The sequence below is a fragment of the Ursus maritimus genome, unplaced genomic scaffold (assembly GCF_017311325.1).
Source record: "Ursus maritimus isolate PB19 unplaced genomic scaffold, ASM1731132v1 scaffold_4, whole genome shotgun sequence".
Classification (NCBI taxonomy): domain Eukaryota; kingdom Metazoa; phylum Chordata; class Mammalia; order Carnivora; family Ursidae; genus Ursus; species Ursus maritimus.
Window position 1 is genome coordinate 71,740,515 of NW_024426552.1, and position 18,403 is coordinate 71,758,917.

At 39.7% G+C, this 18,403-nt stretch overlaps 1 protein-coding gene across 1 annotated transcript; it reads right to left on the minus strand.

Moving 5' to 3' along the window:
* Positions 1-1,110: 1,110 nt before the first annotated feature.
* On the minus strand, positions 1,111-18,100 carry PLAAT1 (phospholipase A and acyltransferase 1). Its single transcript, XM_040621712.1, has 4 exons — positions 18,027-18,100; positions 11,124-11,262; positions 6,969-7,237; positions 1,111-1,212 (listed from the first exon to the last, which is right to left on the minus strand). Exons 2-4 carry the CDS (start codon positions 11,260-11,262, stop codon positions 1,111-1,113), a joined length of 510 nt encoding a protein of 169 aa, XP_040477646.1. The 5' UTR covers positions 18,027-18,100.
* Positions 18,101-18,403: the final 303 nt, after the last annotated feature.

Genomic DNA, 18,403 nt, shown 5'->3' on the forward strand with positions numbered 1-18,403 from the left:
TACATCAGCTTAATAAGTCCAAGACTTTCATTTTTACTTTATCTACCATGTTCCTAGTTCCTTGATCATATCCTCCCACCCCCACTTACTTGAACTTTTCCTTTATTTAATGCAATGCTTTTAATAATGGCACAAGAAGGATGTCATTGGCTTAGTGTGGTTTGTAGGGTAATGTAATGTCTGATACGATCCTAGGGTATAGAGACTGTCATTCACTTTTCTCCACCTGCTATCAACAAGAATTCCACCGGGAAGGTATTAAAAGGTAATTTGTTTCATCCAGCACATAATCAATAAAGTGCAAGAATAAAATCAGGACACTCCTTGACTTACAGTAAAAGCCTTAAACAATAACACGGGATATTGTTTTCTAAATATGGCACTTTAAACCTGCATTTAGTGATCTCTTGCTAAGGTTAAAAGGGTCAAATCCTTGAAATACTTCAAAATCCAAAGGGAATAACGTAGCTCTGTAGAAGTAACAGCCCACTCTTGCTTGTCACATACTCCTGACAAATAAGTCACTTCCAGGGAAGACACTGGTGCAAAGAACGCTGTCTCCCATCTAATCCACCTGCATCTACGCGGGAACTAGGAGATGGGAGTGCACTCTCAAATGGACTGTTAATCAAAGCGCCACAAACTGCCTAACCAAATGCTCAATTTCCCAGTTTCTTTTCTTAACACAAAAGGAATATGAAGTTAGATGTCAATCTCAACAATTTGGGGCTCTTAACATTTCTTTTAAAATCACATATAAATGGTTCTTCATTCCTCTGGCAAATACAAAATAGCCACCCTCAGGAAAAAGGAAAACAACATTTCTGGTAGAAGATAAAATATGATGTGATTTTGTTAAGATCCTCTGCTGGCTTGCTCAAAGGCTACTGCTTCTTGTTTAAGCTGCCACAGCCAATCTTTGCTAGTAACGAGAAAAATTTCCATGGCTCAATGATGAGATAATATCAGTACGCAATTTATTAAAGAGCCTGCCATCCATCACTGGAATTTGGAACAATAATGATGCATTGAAAATAAGTATTCATCGCAGGTTTTTTTTTTCCCCCTCCTCACGAATTCCTTCAGTTCCAATATTTCTTCAGTAAATTGTTAATAGTATTTTGCTCTTTGTCTTTTTGGAAACAAGCCCAGGAGTGAGAAGGCACCAGCAGCAGCTGCCACAAACCCAATGGTACTTATTGCTTGGTTGGCCTATAAAGAAACGAGAAACAAACAAAAAACACATCTTATTCTAAAGGTATCTCTCTCCTACACCCAAACTTTACTGGTCTCCTAAACTGAAGACCCTTTTCATGTACAAAGGATCAATTTTAAAGCTTCATGCAAAATTTAATTGTGTATGAATAAATTTATAATTTTATAATTACGACAAAGATATATTAAATACACGTAAGTATATGTTCCTCCTATTTTTATAGCCCCCACCAATTTATAACTCATTGTGACACAATTCTGAATAATCATGGTAGTACATCTGGGAGGTAATATTACTTCTGTTCTGCAAAACTTGGTAAGTTAAGTGATTTGCCTGAGGACATACCGCCAAGATGTTTAGATACAGGTTGAGTTGTGAACCATGTGTTTCCCCTCTAAGCAATCCCTACATCCTAAACACACACTGGTTTTGTTGGGTCTATACCAGGGTGAAAATCTGTGTGTGTGTGTGTGTGTGTGTGTGTGTGTCTGTGTGTGTGTGTGTGTGTGTTTCCTGACTTGAGAGTATCTACTAGCAAAATAATTTGGTAGATACAATTTCTATTTTGATAAACAAACTTCAAAAGAAGTCAATAATGATGTTAACTATTGTGTCAAAAATTAATTTCTCATGTAGACAAACTAGAATAAACCACTTTCAAGCTCAATTGTCCATAAAGGAGTTCAGACATTTATAGCTTTAAGGGTATTAATCATCATCACGATGAGAGATCTAATGAATATTCATGATTTTCATGGCACTCAGCTAATATTGCCTTCCATCTGCATGAGTTTGAGTGCAATTTTATGACCCAAAGGTCATATTCAGATGCTTCAGAGTCATCAGGTATTCTGAAAACAACAGTCGTTCTCTGGGATTTAAGAATCAGGCTTTCAAATAAAGCAAAACATTTCTCCCAAATGACTCTAGGGACCAACTCAAAGGCTGGAAATCCTGACCCAGCTCCCGTTTGAGCATGCCTTCTGTCTAACCCACAGGTCTCCCCTACATAGCCTGCCACCCACCCCAACACAGTGCTACCTCCCTAACTGCAGCTTCCATGTTGGAAACAGACCATAAGGGCCTGGCCAGGAAAGAAGCACAATGACAGGAGTATTCATTCCATTACACCATCCTGTGGTCTGTAGGGACAAGGCCTGTCATTGCAGCTCCCTGCTCTGCCACCATCCCCAGTTGCCAGAGAGAATGGCATCGGCAAACAACAGACAAATCCTATTTTAGTTTACAATTCTAACTCTGTTTGTTTGGTTGATTATTTTATTCATACTTCTGAATGAGTCACCGCCTAAATTATTTCCCAGTAAAGACTCCAAATTTGCTGCAGCGTAGCGCTACCCACTTAGCGCATGGGGAGCCAAAGGGACAGGAAGATACAAGACATAGGACAAAATTCCAAAGAGGGGCAAAATCAATAATCAGACAGGGGTCAAGGATTATAAATCAAGCCTAACCCTCATTTCAGGCAGATGCTGAGATCCCAAGAAGTTCTGATACGGGGAAACACAGTGGGCAATGAACAAATAGGAAGGCACAATCTGTGTCTTTAGAAAGAGGAGTCAAATGATAGCCTGGGAAAGTGAAGGACCCTGTGGGTAGGGTGGTCCCAGCTAAATGCAGACCTAACTCACCGGGTCTCCTTCAGCCATTAGAAACATAAGAGGTGAGAGAAATCCCACAGATCTAAGAGGCCTGGGAAGAGCATGTGATTCTAAACCAAAATCCCCTGAGAGCACCTAGGCCAGATTACCATGACAAGCAAGCTACCTCCTACGGTGTGAGCAGTTTCCCAAATCCCAAACACTCATTTCAAGTTATAGTCTAGATGGCAAAATTCTGAGTGATTTCAGACAATCTCTTGGAATTCTGTGTAATGGGATTTGACCTGCAAGAGTATAACATCCCAGAGTGTTCTCAGTGAACTACTATGAACAAGAGCTTTTATTTCACAACTTACTTAGGATTGTAAAATCACCTAAGCTGACTCTTCACACTTTATCCTTTACAGGGTTTTCTGACTGTGGGACATAATAAAGGCCTCACTCTGAGGATCTATGCATGCCCAGCAAAACATTAACTGAATCTGAAGTGCTGTGTCCTGACATAGTGTAGCTGGGTCACAGATGACTGCAGGGCTTATCAAAATTCCTCTTCCCCTGAGACTCTAAGGCCACAGTGCGATACACTGAAGCACAGTCAGGGTGTTTCGCAGGTCAGCTTGTCCAGGCCTATTCAAAGGGGCTGCCACCTTCAACAAAGACACATTTCAATACCTTGTTAAGACTGTAACAGTGGACAATGTCTATTTAAAATTTTCTTAAAAGACAAGTCACAGATTAAGGGGGGAAAAAAATTCCAACAGACAGATCTGGTAAAGAACAGAGAGCTATTATTCAAAATATGCAAAAAGCTCTTAAGACTCAACAAAAAGAAAATGAGCAGGGAACCCAATTTAAAAATGGACAAAAGATCTCAAAAGACACATAATCAAATATGATATGCAGATGACAAAGAAGCATATGAAAAGATGCTTAACTTCATACGTTTAGGGAATTGCAAATTAAGACAATGAGATACTATTATGTACCTAGTCGAATGGCTAAAACCCAAAATGCTCACAACACCAAATGCTGAAGAACATATGGAAAAACAGGAACTCTCATTCACTGTTGGTGGGAATGCAAAAGGATACAGCCACCTTGTAAGACACTTTGGTGGTTTCTTACAAAACTAAACATACTCTTCCCATACAATCCAGTAAACATGCTCGTTGGTATTTACCCAACGGAGCTGAAAATTCATATCCACAGAAAAACCTGCACACAAATGTAACTAGCAGTTTTATTCATAATTACCAAAACTTGAAATCAACCAAGGTATTTTTTTAGTAGGTGAATGTACATCCAGACAATGGAATGTTATTCAGTAATAAAGAAAAATGAGCTTCCAAACCATAAAAAGACATGGAGGAATTTTACATGCATATTGCTTAATATGAATACTTCTCAGTGGTTGCCAGAGGTTTAGAGGGAAGGAAAGAAGAATAGACAAGCAGAACATAGAGGAATTTTAGGGCAGGGAAATTATTCTGTATGAAACTGTAATGACGGATATATGTCACTATACATTTGTCAAAATTTATAGAATGTACAATACTAAGAGTGAACCCTAATGTAAACTATTTTAGGTGAGACAAAATTTAGTTTCTTAGCTGAGGCTCGCTAGTAAAAAACAAATTTACAAAAAAACCCAACAAATTTAGCAATATGTTCATCTCATATATACATGGAAGAAGCTCAGGGAAGAGAAACTCAAAGAGGTGGATGAGAATTCAGGCTTACATAGCATCTTCAAAAAAGAACAATAAATTTGTAAAGTAATGACAGGACAAAAGAAAGCAGTTTTAGGCTTCCCAGGGCAGCAGACCATGGGAAGGTAAATATATGGGAAACTAAAGACAAAGGCTAGTTAGTTAAGATTGTCATTTAGATTCCTCTGGTGTCCTCTCCAGGATCGTAAGAGTCTTAATGATAACCACTGGTTGTCCTGGATGATTAACTTTTGTCCTTCCTGCTAGAAAAGGGAAGAAGGACACCTTTGAAAATGTATGTCCCACTTTTAGGGTCTGCTTCTCAACTGCCTGCAGCTCAAAATAATCCTTATGCCACATATTTTGGGGTGACATATTCTGGCTTCCTTCACTATAGCCTCTGGTGGGTAATGTGTCCCGTGTTGGTTCATCTTTTGTAACAAGTACACCACACTGATGTGGAATGTTGATAGTGGGGGAGGCTGTGTACATAGCTGATGGGAGGGGTATGAGGGAAGTCTCTAAACTTTCAGTTCAATTTTGCTGTGAACTATATACTGCTCTAAAAAATAAAGTCTATTAATTTTTTTTAAATATGGAAAAGCACAAAGAAAAAGATGGGGCCACAATCCTTCCACTTTTCTAATCTTCTTAAATGTATTTGCAGTTTTTTAAATTGGGAGAAATGAATAGCCATTCTCCCTCCCTAAAAAAAACTGCTCTATGCTCAAGACCCCAAAGCCCTGAGGAGACCCAAAAAGGAATCCAATATTAGCTATTATTAGTAATAATACTATTAAATATGGATAGTAATGAAAATAATAATACAAGTGCTATAGTTTCTATCAGATCAACATTTTATTGAAGAGTACCAACAAAGATGTATAAAATTCTTAAAATATTGTAATTAAAAATAATATTCATCTAAGTTTTGTTGGTTTGGGGATGGATAATAGGTAATACAGTGTACTAAAAGACTTCAAATATCTCCTATAATCCTCGAAACAACCTCAGTTTATAGATTAGGAAACTGATAAGCAATGTGCCTGAAGCCACCCAGCTAACACCTGGGGACGAGGCGGTTCTAGCTCTGGTCAGCAGAATTCTAAAGTTTAGATGGCTTCTTAAGGCTGTCACTGCACTGCCTTCAACAGAACCAGCTAAAGAACAGTTCTAGTTGTTGAGGAATGATTAACTTTTCATGGGTCTTGATTTTGGGTATGAAAGGTGGAAAGATAAGGGATTATAAATTAGAGTCAAAAAAATGGTTCTAATCCTTTTTTTTTAAAGCCACATTAAAAAAAAAATTGCTCGTTGAACACAGTGGACAACTTCATCATTTACAAAGGAGAGGGATGGACTCCATTTCCAAGCTATACCACTAGTTTTCAATGCAAAGGTGAGCAGGAATTTGTGTGGATATCCTGTGTTCTGGTTCAGAAGAATTTATTGTTACATGTGAATAGAACATTCATTATGTTAATGTATTTCCTAATAAAAATGAATTTCCAATTAAATTATTTCCTAATGAAAACAAATGTATCGTTTCATTATGTTCCCTCTCCTATCTTCCCAAGCTTCCATGAGAAGAACTGTAAACTCATTCCTTAGAACAGACATTTATATAATGGATTAAAAACCGTTTCGAGATACTGGGAGTCTTTATTCATTCTCTTATATCACTCTGATAAATCTTTAGGTTAAAACATCAATGTTGGAATTGGATTGGTGGTATGATAGGTAGAAAGAAGGCAAATGAATCAAGCATGCTTTTAGTTAGGAATCTGCTATGCTACAAAATAGTGTGAGAAATGACAACATTGCACGCTATTTAAAAAATAATGGACTCACTTTTTTAACGTCATCTAAAAGCTCAATGAATCAAAGGATCTGCTTAAAAGCTCAAAATTCCTTTGAAACTAGCATTGCAAGGGACAGAAATCATTTTCAGACCCACCGAAATATGCCTGTCATTAGTTGGCCTCTCTCAGCTAATGGAAAAGAATCCCAGAGTTACCATCTATGTTTTTGGTGAATGAACTCCCACGTAAAAATCTCAACATTCTTTTCAGAATGCTCCTTTCAGTGTGTGAGGTTACGATTTGAGACTGCTGTATGGCATGGAAATAGGAAAACAAAACAAAACCCTGAAGGACAGAGGGCAGTAGGACTGACAGAAAAGCTATGGTCTTGATTCTGCTTCAAGTCCCTTCCAGCTCCAAATTCATGATGCCCACGTTCTAGCTTTAATTTGGCCATTAACTTGTTACATGACCTTGGACAACTTGATTCCTTCCTTTATCCCTTGGAGTTCTCATATTTTCTTGTCCTTTTCATTTTGTTTGTGGCCTGGGAATCTTACAGTCAGTAGTTATTATTTTTCCAACGTAAGAAGCTCTTATATATCTTCTAAAGAAAACTCACCTGCTCTGAAACTCCTTCTCCATAACGAAGCAAAGTCACAAAATGCTCACAGTTGTTGACAAGTATGTCATATTCCACCTCCTGTCCAATAACCATCTCTGACCGTTGGATGACTTCTTCCACGGGGAGAGGGGAGTATGTCCCATCATATTTATTGTTTATTCTGTATGTGTCGTTTCCCACGACATCCCTCAGCAGCTGCATCCTCACCAGGGCCTTCCTGCTGAATACAGACTTGGCGCTTGTAAATGGTGCAGAAATGCCATCCTCTATAAGGAGAATTCTGGTTAGCAAGATCAAGGGACACAACCCAGTGAACCCCAATGCCATATAGTTACAATGCCACACCTTTGAAGTGATGGAGTCATTGAAGCCACTGAAGGAAGCTCTGTTCCTAACTTAGCCCCAAACCAGAGGCTACATAATCTTGCCAGACTGAACAACTCATTCTGTAGTTTATCAGGTATAACTAAATACAATATGAGTGAGAATCTAAGAAAACCCCTTGAAAATTTGTATCTGCCCATAGCAAATTGGGTGAGAAAACTACCCATTCTTGAGGAAGATCTCTATCGGTTGGCATTGTTGTTAGAGATCTTGGTATATGTTCCTAGCATTGTACACCTAAGATCACTGTCCACTTTCCTATAAAACATACCCTTTCTCAGCATCTGAACCCTTCCAAACTAATATCGCTGGACCTCAGCAGCTGTGCCTTCTGATTAGTAAGCTCGTCCTAGTGTCGAAGCTGTGCTCCTTACCCCTTCCTCTGCTTTTTACACTTGTCCTTTCAACTTGGCTTCAACTTGGGTCCAGTTTGAAACCTGCATGGTACCTCAGTCCTCTAAGGGGTCAGCTAGGGTCAACTGGGGCACTGCTTTTGTCTTGCCTCTTCCTTTTGACCAAGAAACTAAGTCCTGAAACTGAACCTAACCTAGTAGTTGCTGTCCACTAGATGTGGCCCAGGCTATGCCATACCCACCCACCTATTGCATGCCCCACCCCCTGCCACTCCGTTTTAGCTGCCCTAATTGGCAAGTATCTGCCTAGACTGGCAGGGGCCATTGTCTCCTGGCCTGCCACTGTCAGTATCTGAGCCTGGACAGATGATGGTTCAGTGTTCAGCTCTAACGCCAGGCCCTGGTCCCTCTCCATCTGCCTAAGACTGCTATGCTTGGCTATTTGTTCAAATAAATCAGGAGAGGGAGAGTCTCCCTATAACTGGTGTTTAGACCCTCTTCCTTTTTCTACTCCTCTTTTTTCCTACCTTCCAAGTGCTTTTTCATTCAAGCAGCACTTCCAGTTAATATCGTACACATTGAAAATTATTATACATTACAAGTTCTTAAAGCATGTATCTCCTAGTTAGAATTACTTAAATTTTTAAAAACTAGTCTGATGCAATCAATTTACGGATGAGGATATTGAAGCTTGGAGAGGTAAACTGGCTTGCACAATACTATGTGAGTAGTTAACAACAGAACCAGGAATTGGATTTCAGTCTACGGATCAAAGCTCCACGCTAGAACCACATTAATATGGAGCTTAATGCATGAAAATAAGGAAAGAACAGAAAAAATCTCTTTATTATTTTCCAGACGTGAAAACTGTAGAAATAATGTAGCATTGCTTAATATTAATCACTAGACTCCCCAGAAACCAATGGCTCTGTATCATAAATGTCACCATATTTGCCATTTCTATTTCCAATACTCTAGAACAGGAGGCAAATATCTCAAAATGTTGCAAAACCCACTTCAGACATTTCCAAGATACTAAGATTAGGATTACTAACACTTCTTTCTAAAGGTATCTTGAAGGTAAAAATGTTCCAGTCTACTTGATTGCATACATTTTTTTTCTTAAAAAATAAATCTGTGCTTATTTCTAAACATTTAGGAAACGCAGGAAAAAACTACATAAATATGTAGATATAAATCTCCCATTATCTACCCACCCAGAAATAACTGTTACTATTTTGATGTACGTCTATTATGTCTGTTATTAACATATGTATACAGATGAGTGTGTACGTGTGCATGCAAATGTGTGTATATTATTTCTTTGCAAACTAGGTATCATATTACATACTGCATTTTTAATCTGGAATGTTCAAATAAATATAATGCAAGATTATCTCTCACGCAATTAAACATTGCCAGAAATATGATTTTTTTTAATGGCTGTTGTTTTGGCCTATCTAGCACCCTATCCCACAACTGCCTCTTTCTTTCTGGAAAAGATTTTGTGTGGGTCAATTATAATACCTCATTCTCCTGGGCACAGGGATGGTCCAGTGATGGGCATGGGATCCACACTAGACCAATTAGGATTGTTCTCCATGCTATTTCTAACTGGAACGGGCAGGGATTAGCTCTCTCCTGTTGGGTCACAGAGCTATAAGAATGAGAGCCTAAGGACAGTCACGGTTATCAGTTCAGTTTCCTAGAGAGACACAGTCAGAGATTAAGACAACATATAGAAAGAAAATGCAGACGTGAGGCTTGATAATCATGTTCAAACCCCTACATCCAAGCATCCCTGAGGCCCGTACCATCTTTACCCTTTTTGTAGTTTCCCCCAGTGAAGCAGTGAATTTGCCTTTTTTGCTTAAGGTAATTTGTATTTGTTTTCTGTTACTTGCAACTAAAGAATTCCGTCAAACACAGAATATTCTAATATTCTGTGGCAAAGTCGTAATTCATTTAACTAGCCCCCTATTGAACTTTCAGCCACTGTCGATTTCTTTTTTGTACCTCTTAATCCCCTCCACATATTTCACCCATCCCCCTATCCCTCCCGTCGGGCAACCACCCATTTGCTCTCTGTACTTATGAGTCTGTTTCTGACTTGTTTGTTTCTTCACTTATTTTTGTGGGGGTTGTTTTGTCTTGTTTTGTTTAGATTCCACGTGTAAGTGAAATCATATGCTATGTGTCTCTGTCTGACTTATTTCACTTAGCACAATACCATCTAGGTCCATTCATGTTGTTGCAAATGGCAAGAACTCATTCTTTTTTATGGCTGAGTAATATTCCATTGTGTCTATACCACATCTTCTGTATCCAGTCATGTGTGGATGGACACCTAGGCTGCTTCCATACGTCGGCCATTGTAAATAATGCTGCTATAAACATAGGGGTACATATACCCTTTCGAATTAGTGTTTTCATTTTTTTTAGGTAAATATCCAGTAGTGGAATTACTGGATCACAGATATTTCTATTTTTAATTTTTTGAGGAACTTCCATACTGTTTTCCACAGTGGCTGCACCAGTTTGCATTCCCACCAACAGTGCAGAAAGCTTCCCTTTTTCTCCACATCCTCACTAACATTTGTTATTTCGCTCTTGTCTATTTTTAAACTGTTAGAAATGAGATAGAAGTAAACACTCTTATAAAGAACATTATTCTACATTTCTATAAATATTTCTGAAGAATAAATTCATAGAAGTACAATTACAGGGTCAGAGTACATGAACTCTTTTAAGACTTTTAATACATATTGTTAAATTGTTTTCAGGAATGATGTTAGCAACTTCCATTTCTTTCAACAAGATCCTTGTTTTGATTTCATTATAGCCTTATCCACACTGACTGCTATCATTTTTAAATCTTTGCTTCTGTGATAGTCATAAAATCTGTTATTTTATTACACAATTCCTAGATTACTACCTTTAAAGATAGGTATTGGGCTTCTGCTTTTCTTCTTCTACAAACTATTCATAGTTCTTTACCCATTTGTTTGTTGGGATTTGGTGTTTATGTATCCCCAGCATCTAGAATAGCATTTGGCATATCCTGGGTAATCTATAAATAAATGTTGAACAGACTGAAATAATTTCTGTGCTATATAAAGACAATGACTCTTATCATGTTTGTGACAAATATTTTCCCCAGTGGATTATTTACTTTTTAATTGTGGTTTGTTTGTTTTTTTAATCCAGAGGTTTTAAATCTTAATGTTTATTGGTCTTTGTGATTGATCCAATGCCACTTTGGTCTTAATATGTCCTTCCCTAAACCTGTTTCAGATAGATTTATCTACTTTCTACATATATTTCTATTTTGTTTTATTTCATGATTTCATTCATGATTCCTTTTTATAACAAGAAAACTCAAAAGGTCTCAGGAGTTGCTGGAAACAAGCCTTACCTAGAGGTGCTATGTTGATAACATAACCATCACCCAAGTACAGTGCCCAGTGCTGATAGCCAGAACGAAATACTTCAATCAAGTCCCCTGGCTGGGGGTTACCAGGATAGCTCAAACTAAAGCAATCATTAAACGCCATCTGCAATGACAGACACAAAGAAGATCTAGCTGACATGACTTGCCAAAAGAAAATCAGTTTAAGACTTCCATAGGAGTATAGGGATACAGAAATTATGGGGATTGCATTCCTTATTAAAGACTTAAATTCACACTACTGTCCTTTTCTTTGAATGACTCCAACCCTGAATTATGTGTGCACAAGTGAAAAAGATGTGAGAAAGAGTTTTATCTGCTAATTGCTTAATTTTCTATAGCAATACTTCTCATCCTGATCAACCACAGAGCTTCTTCACAATAATAAGCATTTTATAGTTCTCTCTTTAAATCCAGAAATTCATAGATAATATAATTTACCTATATACGAAATTTCAAAAGTATTCATATCGTGCCCCACTTGGAATAGAAAGGGGGAAGTAAATTTATAATAATATCCATTTTATGTAAATACTCAGTCCGCAACTGTACCAAAAGATATAATACGCTTACGCTTACTTAGCATGAAAAAGTCAGGATTCAGAAGCAGAAGATGAGAAGTCTTCCAGCCTTTCATATATCAGCACAGTAAAATCAAAGTACAGGGTGTGGGTGGATACTGACATTCTGTGCAAAAAATACCTTATATTGCAAAACTTACTCTATCATTTAACTTAACCAGAGATAAGTTCCAGGCTCAGATGAGTGGCCAGCCGGGTAGTCAGTCATACTGTAAGAAACAGGACTTTTCTTCCTTGTGCCAAACTGTACTGCGTAGGAGTAGACACTTCAGTCTCTACCCACTAAACATCAGTATATGCTCTTTGTCATGTGACAGCCACAAACGTCCCCACAGGTTTCCACCACTCTTCTACTGCTTTACTCACTGTCTGATTCCTTACTTACTGATTCCAGAAACAGTGTAAGGCAGCCACTGTAGAAGTGAGACAACTTGGAACGTTGGGAGTTCACCATGTTGATGAATATGTCTGAAAATTCTAAGTTTGGTGAAAATTTTTTTGTTTTTTTTCTTTTAAGTCAATACTTTTCAGAAAGAACACATAAATCTCTTGAGGGTTGATTTTTATGGAAGGTTACATTTTCTATGTACGTATGGCACGGAAGTAGAATGACTCAGCAGGCGGAAGTTAGAGACACTCATCAATACTCAAAAGGAGATTTTAGTGCTATATCCATGTTGAATCTCTAAGTGACAGCAGTTTCTCATCATCCCTCACTCTAATATAGATATGTATGCTCATTTACAAAATAATTCCGAGTGCCAGAAAGGGAAATTTTCAAACCATCTAAATTATATCATCATAGCATAGGCTAAGGACTTGGGGAATACAGACTATCATTTTTCTGGCACTCTAAAAGTCTTTTTTTACAACACTTAATATTGGGAGGGTGTTTTCCCAAGTATTTGTGTGCCATCTGTTGAAAACTTCAGTCATCACACTGTCACAGAAATGCAGCCAAATGTAAGCTGTCCATCTGTTGAAAAATAACTATTAAAACAACTTTATGGAAACCATTAAGTCTAACCACTCTGTCAAATATGTTTGAGTCTTATTAAGATGGAGTACAGAATTTGGCCACATGGGCACTAAAAGGAAAAATAGATAATATACTATGAAATAAACAAACACATTTCCCATGAATAGGACTCAGCAAGCACACACAGCTGCCTACTAGAATCCAGGGACCTAGCCAAACTTACAATAATAATCACCCTGTGAACAGAGAGCACTTTGTAATGTAACATTTTTTTTTCAAATGCACTATCTCAATTAACCCTATTTAACTTCTTAAACAACTATTTGAGCTTATTATGATGTTATTTCATTTTATGGAAAAAATATACAGTAACTAATGCCAACTCTTGGAAAATGCCCATTGAAACCTTCATACAGATCACTTACACTGGGGTTACATCCCAATAAATCCATTGTTAGTTGAAAATATCATAGGTCAAAGTGCATTTTATTCATCTAACTTACTGAACATCATAACTTAGCCTAGACTACCTAATACATGCTCGGAACACTTCCATTAGCCTACAGTTGGCAAAATCATCTAACACGAAGCCTGTTTTATAATAAAGTGTTGAACATCTCATGTAATTTATTGAGTATTGTATTGAAGATGAAAAATGCGGTTGTATGGTTGTATGGGTACAAAACTGTTCCCGATGCTGGGACAGCGGTGGTGAGCTGCAGTAACCAGGCTTTGTGAACCGGCCAGAGCTAGACAGGTGGTTGGTAAAACAGAGGTGGCTGTTTGTAAATGTTGAGAAAGTGGCTCCTGGCTTTTGTGTGACGTTAGTTCGTTATCCTTTCGGCCACAATAATTCTGTGAAACGGATGATTCCACTGCAGAATTTTAATACATTTAACACATTTTCAATTCTGACATATAGTTTGTGAACTGATTTGTGAAATGTAACTTAATTGATTGCATGAAGCCTATCATATTTATAGGGAAGGATGGTGGGATAACAAGGAAAACATTTGATATGAGTAACCACTCAAGAAACTAAGGGAGGAGATTGGAGGCTAATATGTAAGGGGAAAGTGAGTTCCAATACCAAGTGCTTAGAATTACAGCAATTTACTGCAGAAAAGTACATCAGACATTACCTAATCCACAGTTCTCCAAACTTGTTTTTAGCATCAGAGCCCTGAATTAAATCAAATATCAGATGGACCCACAAAAATATCAAACACAAAAGTAGCTCTGCCCTGGATGAAGTCAGGAAGGAGCATGAGAGTCCCATCTGCTCCTCATTGCTGCTGCTACTGAGGTTCTCTGGGGCCCCAGAAATTCTAGGAATGGAGCTTGAATAACACCCATCTAGTTCTAGCATAGCCGTTCATTTTCAAGATAGAGGAAATAGTAACAGGTGTGTAACTTGACTTGCCAAAGGTCTTATACTGTTTTACAGAAGATTTTCAACAAATGGTGTGAGAGCAATTGAATATTCATTGCAAAAAAACAACAGACAAAAACAAACCAAAACAAAACACAAACCTCCATCTAAGTCTCACATCTTATACAAAAAATATTTCAAAACAGATCATGGAATTAAATGTAATACTATAAAACATAGAGGGGAAAGCACATAGAAGACACTCACGAGGATCTAGGGTAGACAAAGAGTTCTTTGTCTTGATATCAAAAGTAGTATCCATAAAAGGAAAAACTGACAAATTAACGTCCTCAAAATTTAAAACTTTTGCACTTCAAAAGATCTTGTTAAAAGCTCAAAAGAGACAAGCTACAGAATGGGAGAAAATATTTGCAAACCACGCATCTGAGAAAGGACTAGTATTGAGAACATACAAAGAACTCGCAAAACTCAAGAGTAAAGAAGCAAAGAATACAATTAGAACATGACCAAAAGACACAAAGACATTTCACCAAAGAAGAGACACAGGTGTCAAGTAAGCCATGTTAAACATCGTGAGGCATTTGGGAAATGCAGATTAAAACCACAATGGGATAGCATTACCCACTTATGCCAATAGCTAAAAAATACTGACAACAGGAAATGCTGGCAAGGGTGCCCAGTAACTCCATCACTCATTTGCTGGCATAGTCACTCTTGAAGCAATATGGCAATTTCTTTAAAAACCTGTAACTACCAGATGATCCTGCGATGTGCTCCTAGACATTTACCCCAGAGACTGAAGACAATGAAGACTTATATTTACACAAAAACCTGTACATGAGCGTTTAGAACAGCTTATTCATAACAGCCCCAAACTGGAAACAGCCCCGGTGTACTTCGTGGGTAGATAAACTGTGGTACAGCCATACCATGGAATACTACTAAGGAATAAAAAGGAACAAACTATTGATGGATGCAGCAACCTGGATGAATCTCTAGAGAACTATGCTGAGTGAAAAAAGCCAATGCCAAAAAGTTAGATACTGTATGGTTCTATCTGTAGAACTTTCTTGAAATGAGAAAATTATAGAAATAGAGAAAAAATAGTGGTTGCCAGGGGTTAAGGAAGTGGTGAGAGAGAAGTGGGTGTAGCTATAAATAGGATTCTAGAGATGATGGAAATGTTCTGCATCTCAGTCACGTCAATGCAGTAACCTGTCTGTGATATCACACCACAGTTTGTAAAACGTTACCACTGGGGGAAACTGGGTAAAGGTATAAAGGATCTCTCTGTATTATTTCTTACAATTGCATATGAATCTACAATTACCTAGAAACAAAAGTATTAGTAAAAAAAAGAGACCAGTGCTTTTCTTAAATAGAAGACATAGAAGAGGACAAATACGTGGAAGCTATATTGATTTCAGCAGATTTCAGCTGTGTATGAGGAAAACGTCACTGAAAGCGATCCAACAATGGAATAGAGCACCTTGTGCATAGAGCAGTCTGTCGCTGGGGATGTTTAAACACAGTCAGGGTTGATACAAATAACATTCCCACGGTGGTGGTGGGAGGCCAGAGTGATTAGGGTAGAAGGACTTGTAAGGTCCCTTTCAGCTCTAGGGTTCTCTCCTTCTGTTTCTCAGGAACAGTGCTAGGTGTAATCCTCAAACCAACACCATAAAGTGGAGATGATTATTTCCCCCATTTTAAAGATGAGGCTTATGACGTTCACAAGCAGTTCAGGAACTTATCCAAAGTCACACAGTGGAAAAGGCAGAACCCACACCTGGACTCAGGTCAGCCTCGTGATCCTAACTGCTTCTCCTCATTCACACTGTGCTGACCCTATTGCTGACATTTCTGCAGCCCTTCTAGCGCACTGTTGGACCAGTGAGCAATTGTGAGCTGATTATTATGATCACCATTTTACAGACGAGGAACCCGAGGCTCCGATGAGTTACCTGTCAGACCTAAAGTCACAAAGGTAGTAAGAGGCAGAGACGGAATTCAATTCCAGGTCTGTCTTCTTATTCCAGCCTGCACGCTCCTTCTTTATACCACCGACTAACACTGTTAACCAAAGGAATTGCTACTAAACATCATTTCATGTTTTCCCTCTTCTCAAAACCCCATCACATGGAGAAGCTGAGAAAGCACACGGAATATATATTTCATGTAACAACACAGGAAGTTTTTAAACATGTATATGCAGAACCAGAGAGTAATAGGAATTGGGGAATGCTAATCTCCTGCAGAAGAGGTGTCAAAGTGGAGCTAGAAGCATCTAGAAGATGCCTAGACTCAGATCTTAGACAAATGGCTATCACCTGTCTGCTTGGGTAATTTGATGTACTTGGGCCACAGCTGCCCGTTTCATTTGGGCACAAGAAAATAATAGTGTTTCATAAACATGAGTTGACACAGAACCAATGAAAGATACATTTGTAAAGGCCTCTATTACAATCTGTGTGTGTCACCTTTAAGATAAAAAAGACATTGTTTTAACAGTTCATCTGCACATAATTGTCTAGTTCATAATAAAGAGTGGCATGAAGGTAAATCTGTAATCTCTGTACAAGAAATTTCTTGTTTCAACTGCCAAAACAGGCTACCTTGTTTATAGCTCCTCCTCCGAATGCATGGAAAGATGGAACTGCCCCCTGCACAGGTAGGGACAGGCTGATTACCCGCTGCTCACGACCATGAGGCCACCTGTGTTACAGGAATACTACACGCACTTTTTCCACAAACTACTCCCAAGAATGCAATGCTGTTGGAAGTCTGAAACACTATCACACACCATCCCTAGGCCAACATCTCCCAATTCGATTGGGACCTTTTCTCACTTCAGCTGCATTTTTTCATCCGTGGTCCTACTACACCGAGATGGCTCCATGAAGCCCCACACTCCCAGATTGGCTACTTCCCAGCCCCTCAGAGTTGCAAGGCTCTTTGGTCGCACATCCTCATTCTACAGCTGAGGAGATAAACCATCCTCCCTACCAGATGAACCGTCCTCCCCGCCAGGTGAAACCCCCTCCCCTCCAGATGAGCCACCCTCACTCGGCCACTGCTTGGAATCCGTCCAAGGCTCCCCACTACTGACTTCCCATCTTGCCCACCTACGTTCATTCCTCCATTCTAGAAAAACCACATTATTCCTCACACTCACCTGGAATTTTGTTGCTAACACTGAACCTCCTACCTGGAATGCGCTGCCCCTTTCCAAATGCCCCCCAAAGTCCCACTCTTAGAGATTCCAGGTCAGAGACTCCATGTGCTTTCCACCTCCTCCCGCAAGGTCTTCTTGCAGTCAGCCAGAAATGACATCTCCTTGGGAGCTTCCACGGTGCGCTAACGCCTACTGCGTTTCCCACACCTTCGTCAGTTACTGGTGTCCGGGGAATAATCTCCTCGGCTCGATATGGAGGGCTGGTTCTTGTTTGTCTCTACACCTTCAGTTTCTAGCTGAGTGCCTGGCACAAATAACTGCTGCGCAAATATTTAATGAATGAGGGAATGAGACGCCCAAGCCCAGGGAGGACAAAGCGGCTGGGTGTTTCCAGCACATAAATCATATTAATAGTCCTGAATGTCAAAGTAATATCACCATCCCCCAAATCTAATATTTTATAATACTAATTACCTGTATTATTATCCGTATTCATTCAGTGAGGACGATAGGTTCAAAAAAAACCTCTTAAGCAAGACCAGTTTTCTAGTCCTGGTTCTGCTACTTAATAGCTGTGTGACTTGGGGACTGAGTCTCTCCCCGTGGACTCAGTGCCTCCATTTGTAACAAAGAAGGGTATGGATGCGCCCTACTGGTCCTTCCAGAGTTTTTCACATCTGACAGGTGGTGCACACAAGGTTGTCTGGGAGCCTAGAGGTCCTCCCCGCCGTCCCCAGCACACCTCGCTCAAGCCCGGGATCCTCTTTCCCACCGGTGGCAGCTGCCGGGGTCCTGGGGTCGCCCCGGCCTCGCAGCTGCTGTCCCTCTGGCTAGCGGCCACGGGCCCACTCCATCTGCTCTCGGGAGAGGTCAAGGCACCGCCGCCCACCACCCTCAGCGCCGCCCTCCAGCGCCAACGCCAGCCCCGCCGCGCGCCCCGCCGCCCCCTCCCCCGTCCTCGCCCTCGCCCCCGCCCCCGCCGCGCACGCTCCCGGCTCCCGCACTGGCCCGCGCCACCGCCGGGGGCCACACCCCTCGCTCGGAGGAGCCCGGACAAGGCGCCTGATCTGCGCGCGCACGCACACACACACACACACGCACACGTGCGCGCGCACACAC

Excerpts from the sequence above, each read along its gene's own strand:
- PLAAT1 (XM_040621712.1), bottom strand. The coding sequence starts at position 11,262 with ATGGCGTTTAATGATTGCTTTAGTTTGAGCTATCCTGGTAACCCCCAG. Across the intron at positions 7,238-11,123 it reads TATCAACATAGCACCTCTAG|AGGATGGCATTTCTGCACCA; the intron begins GTAAGGCTTGTT and ends TTCTCCTTATAG. Across the intron at positions 1,213-6,968 it reads GAGAAGGAGTTTCAGAGCAG|GCCAACCAAGCAATAAGTAC; the intron begins GTGAGTTTTCTT and ends GTTTCTTTATAG.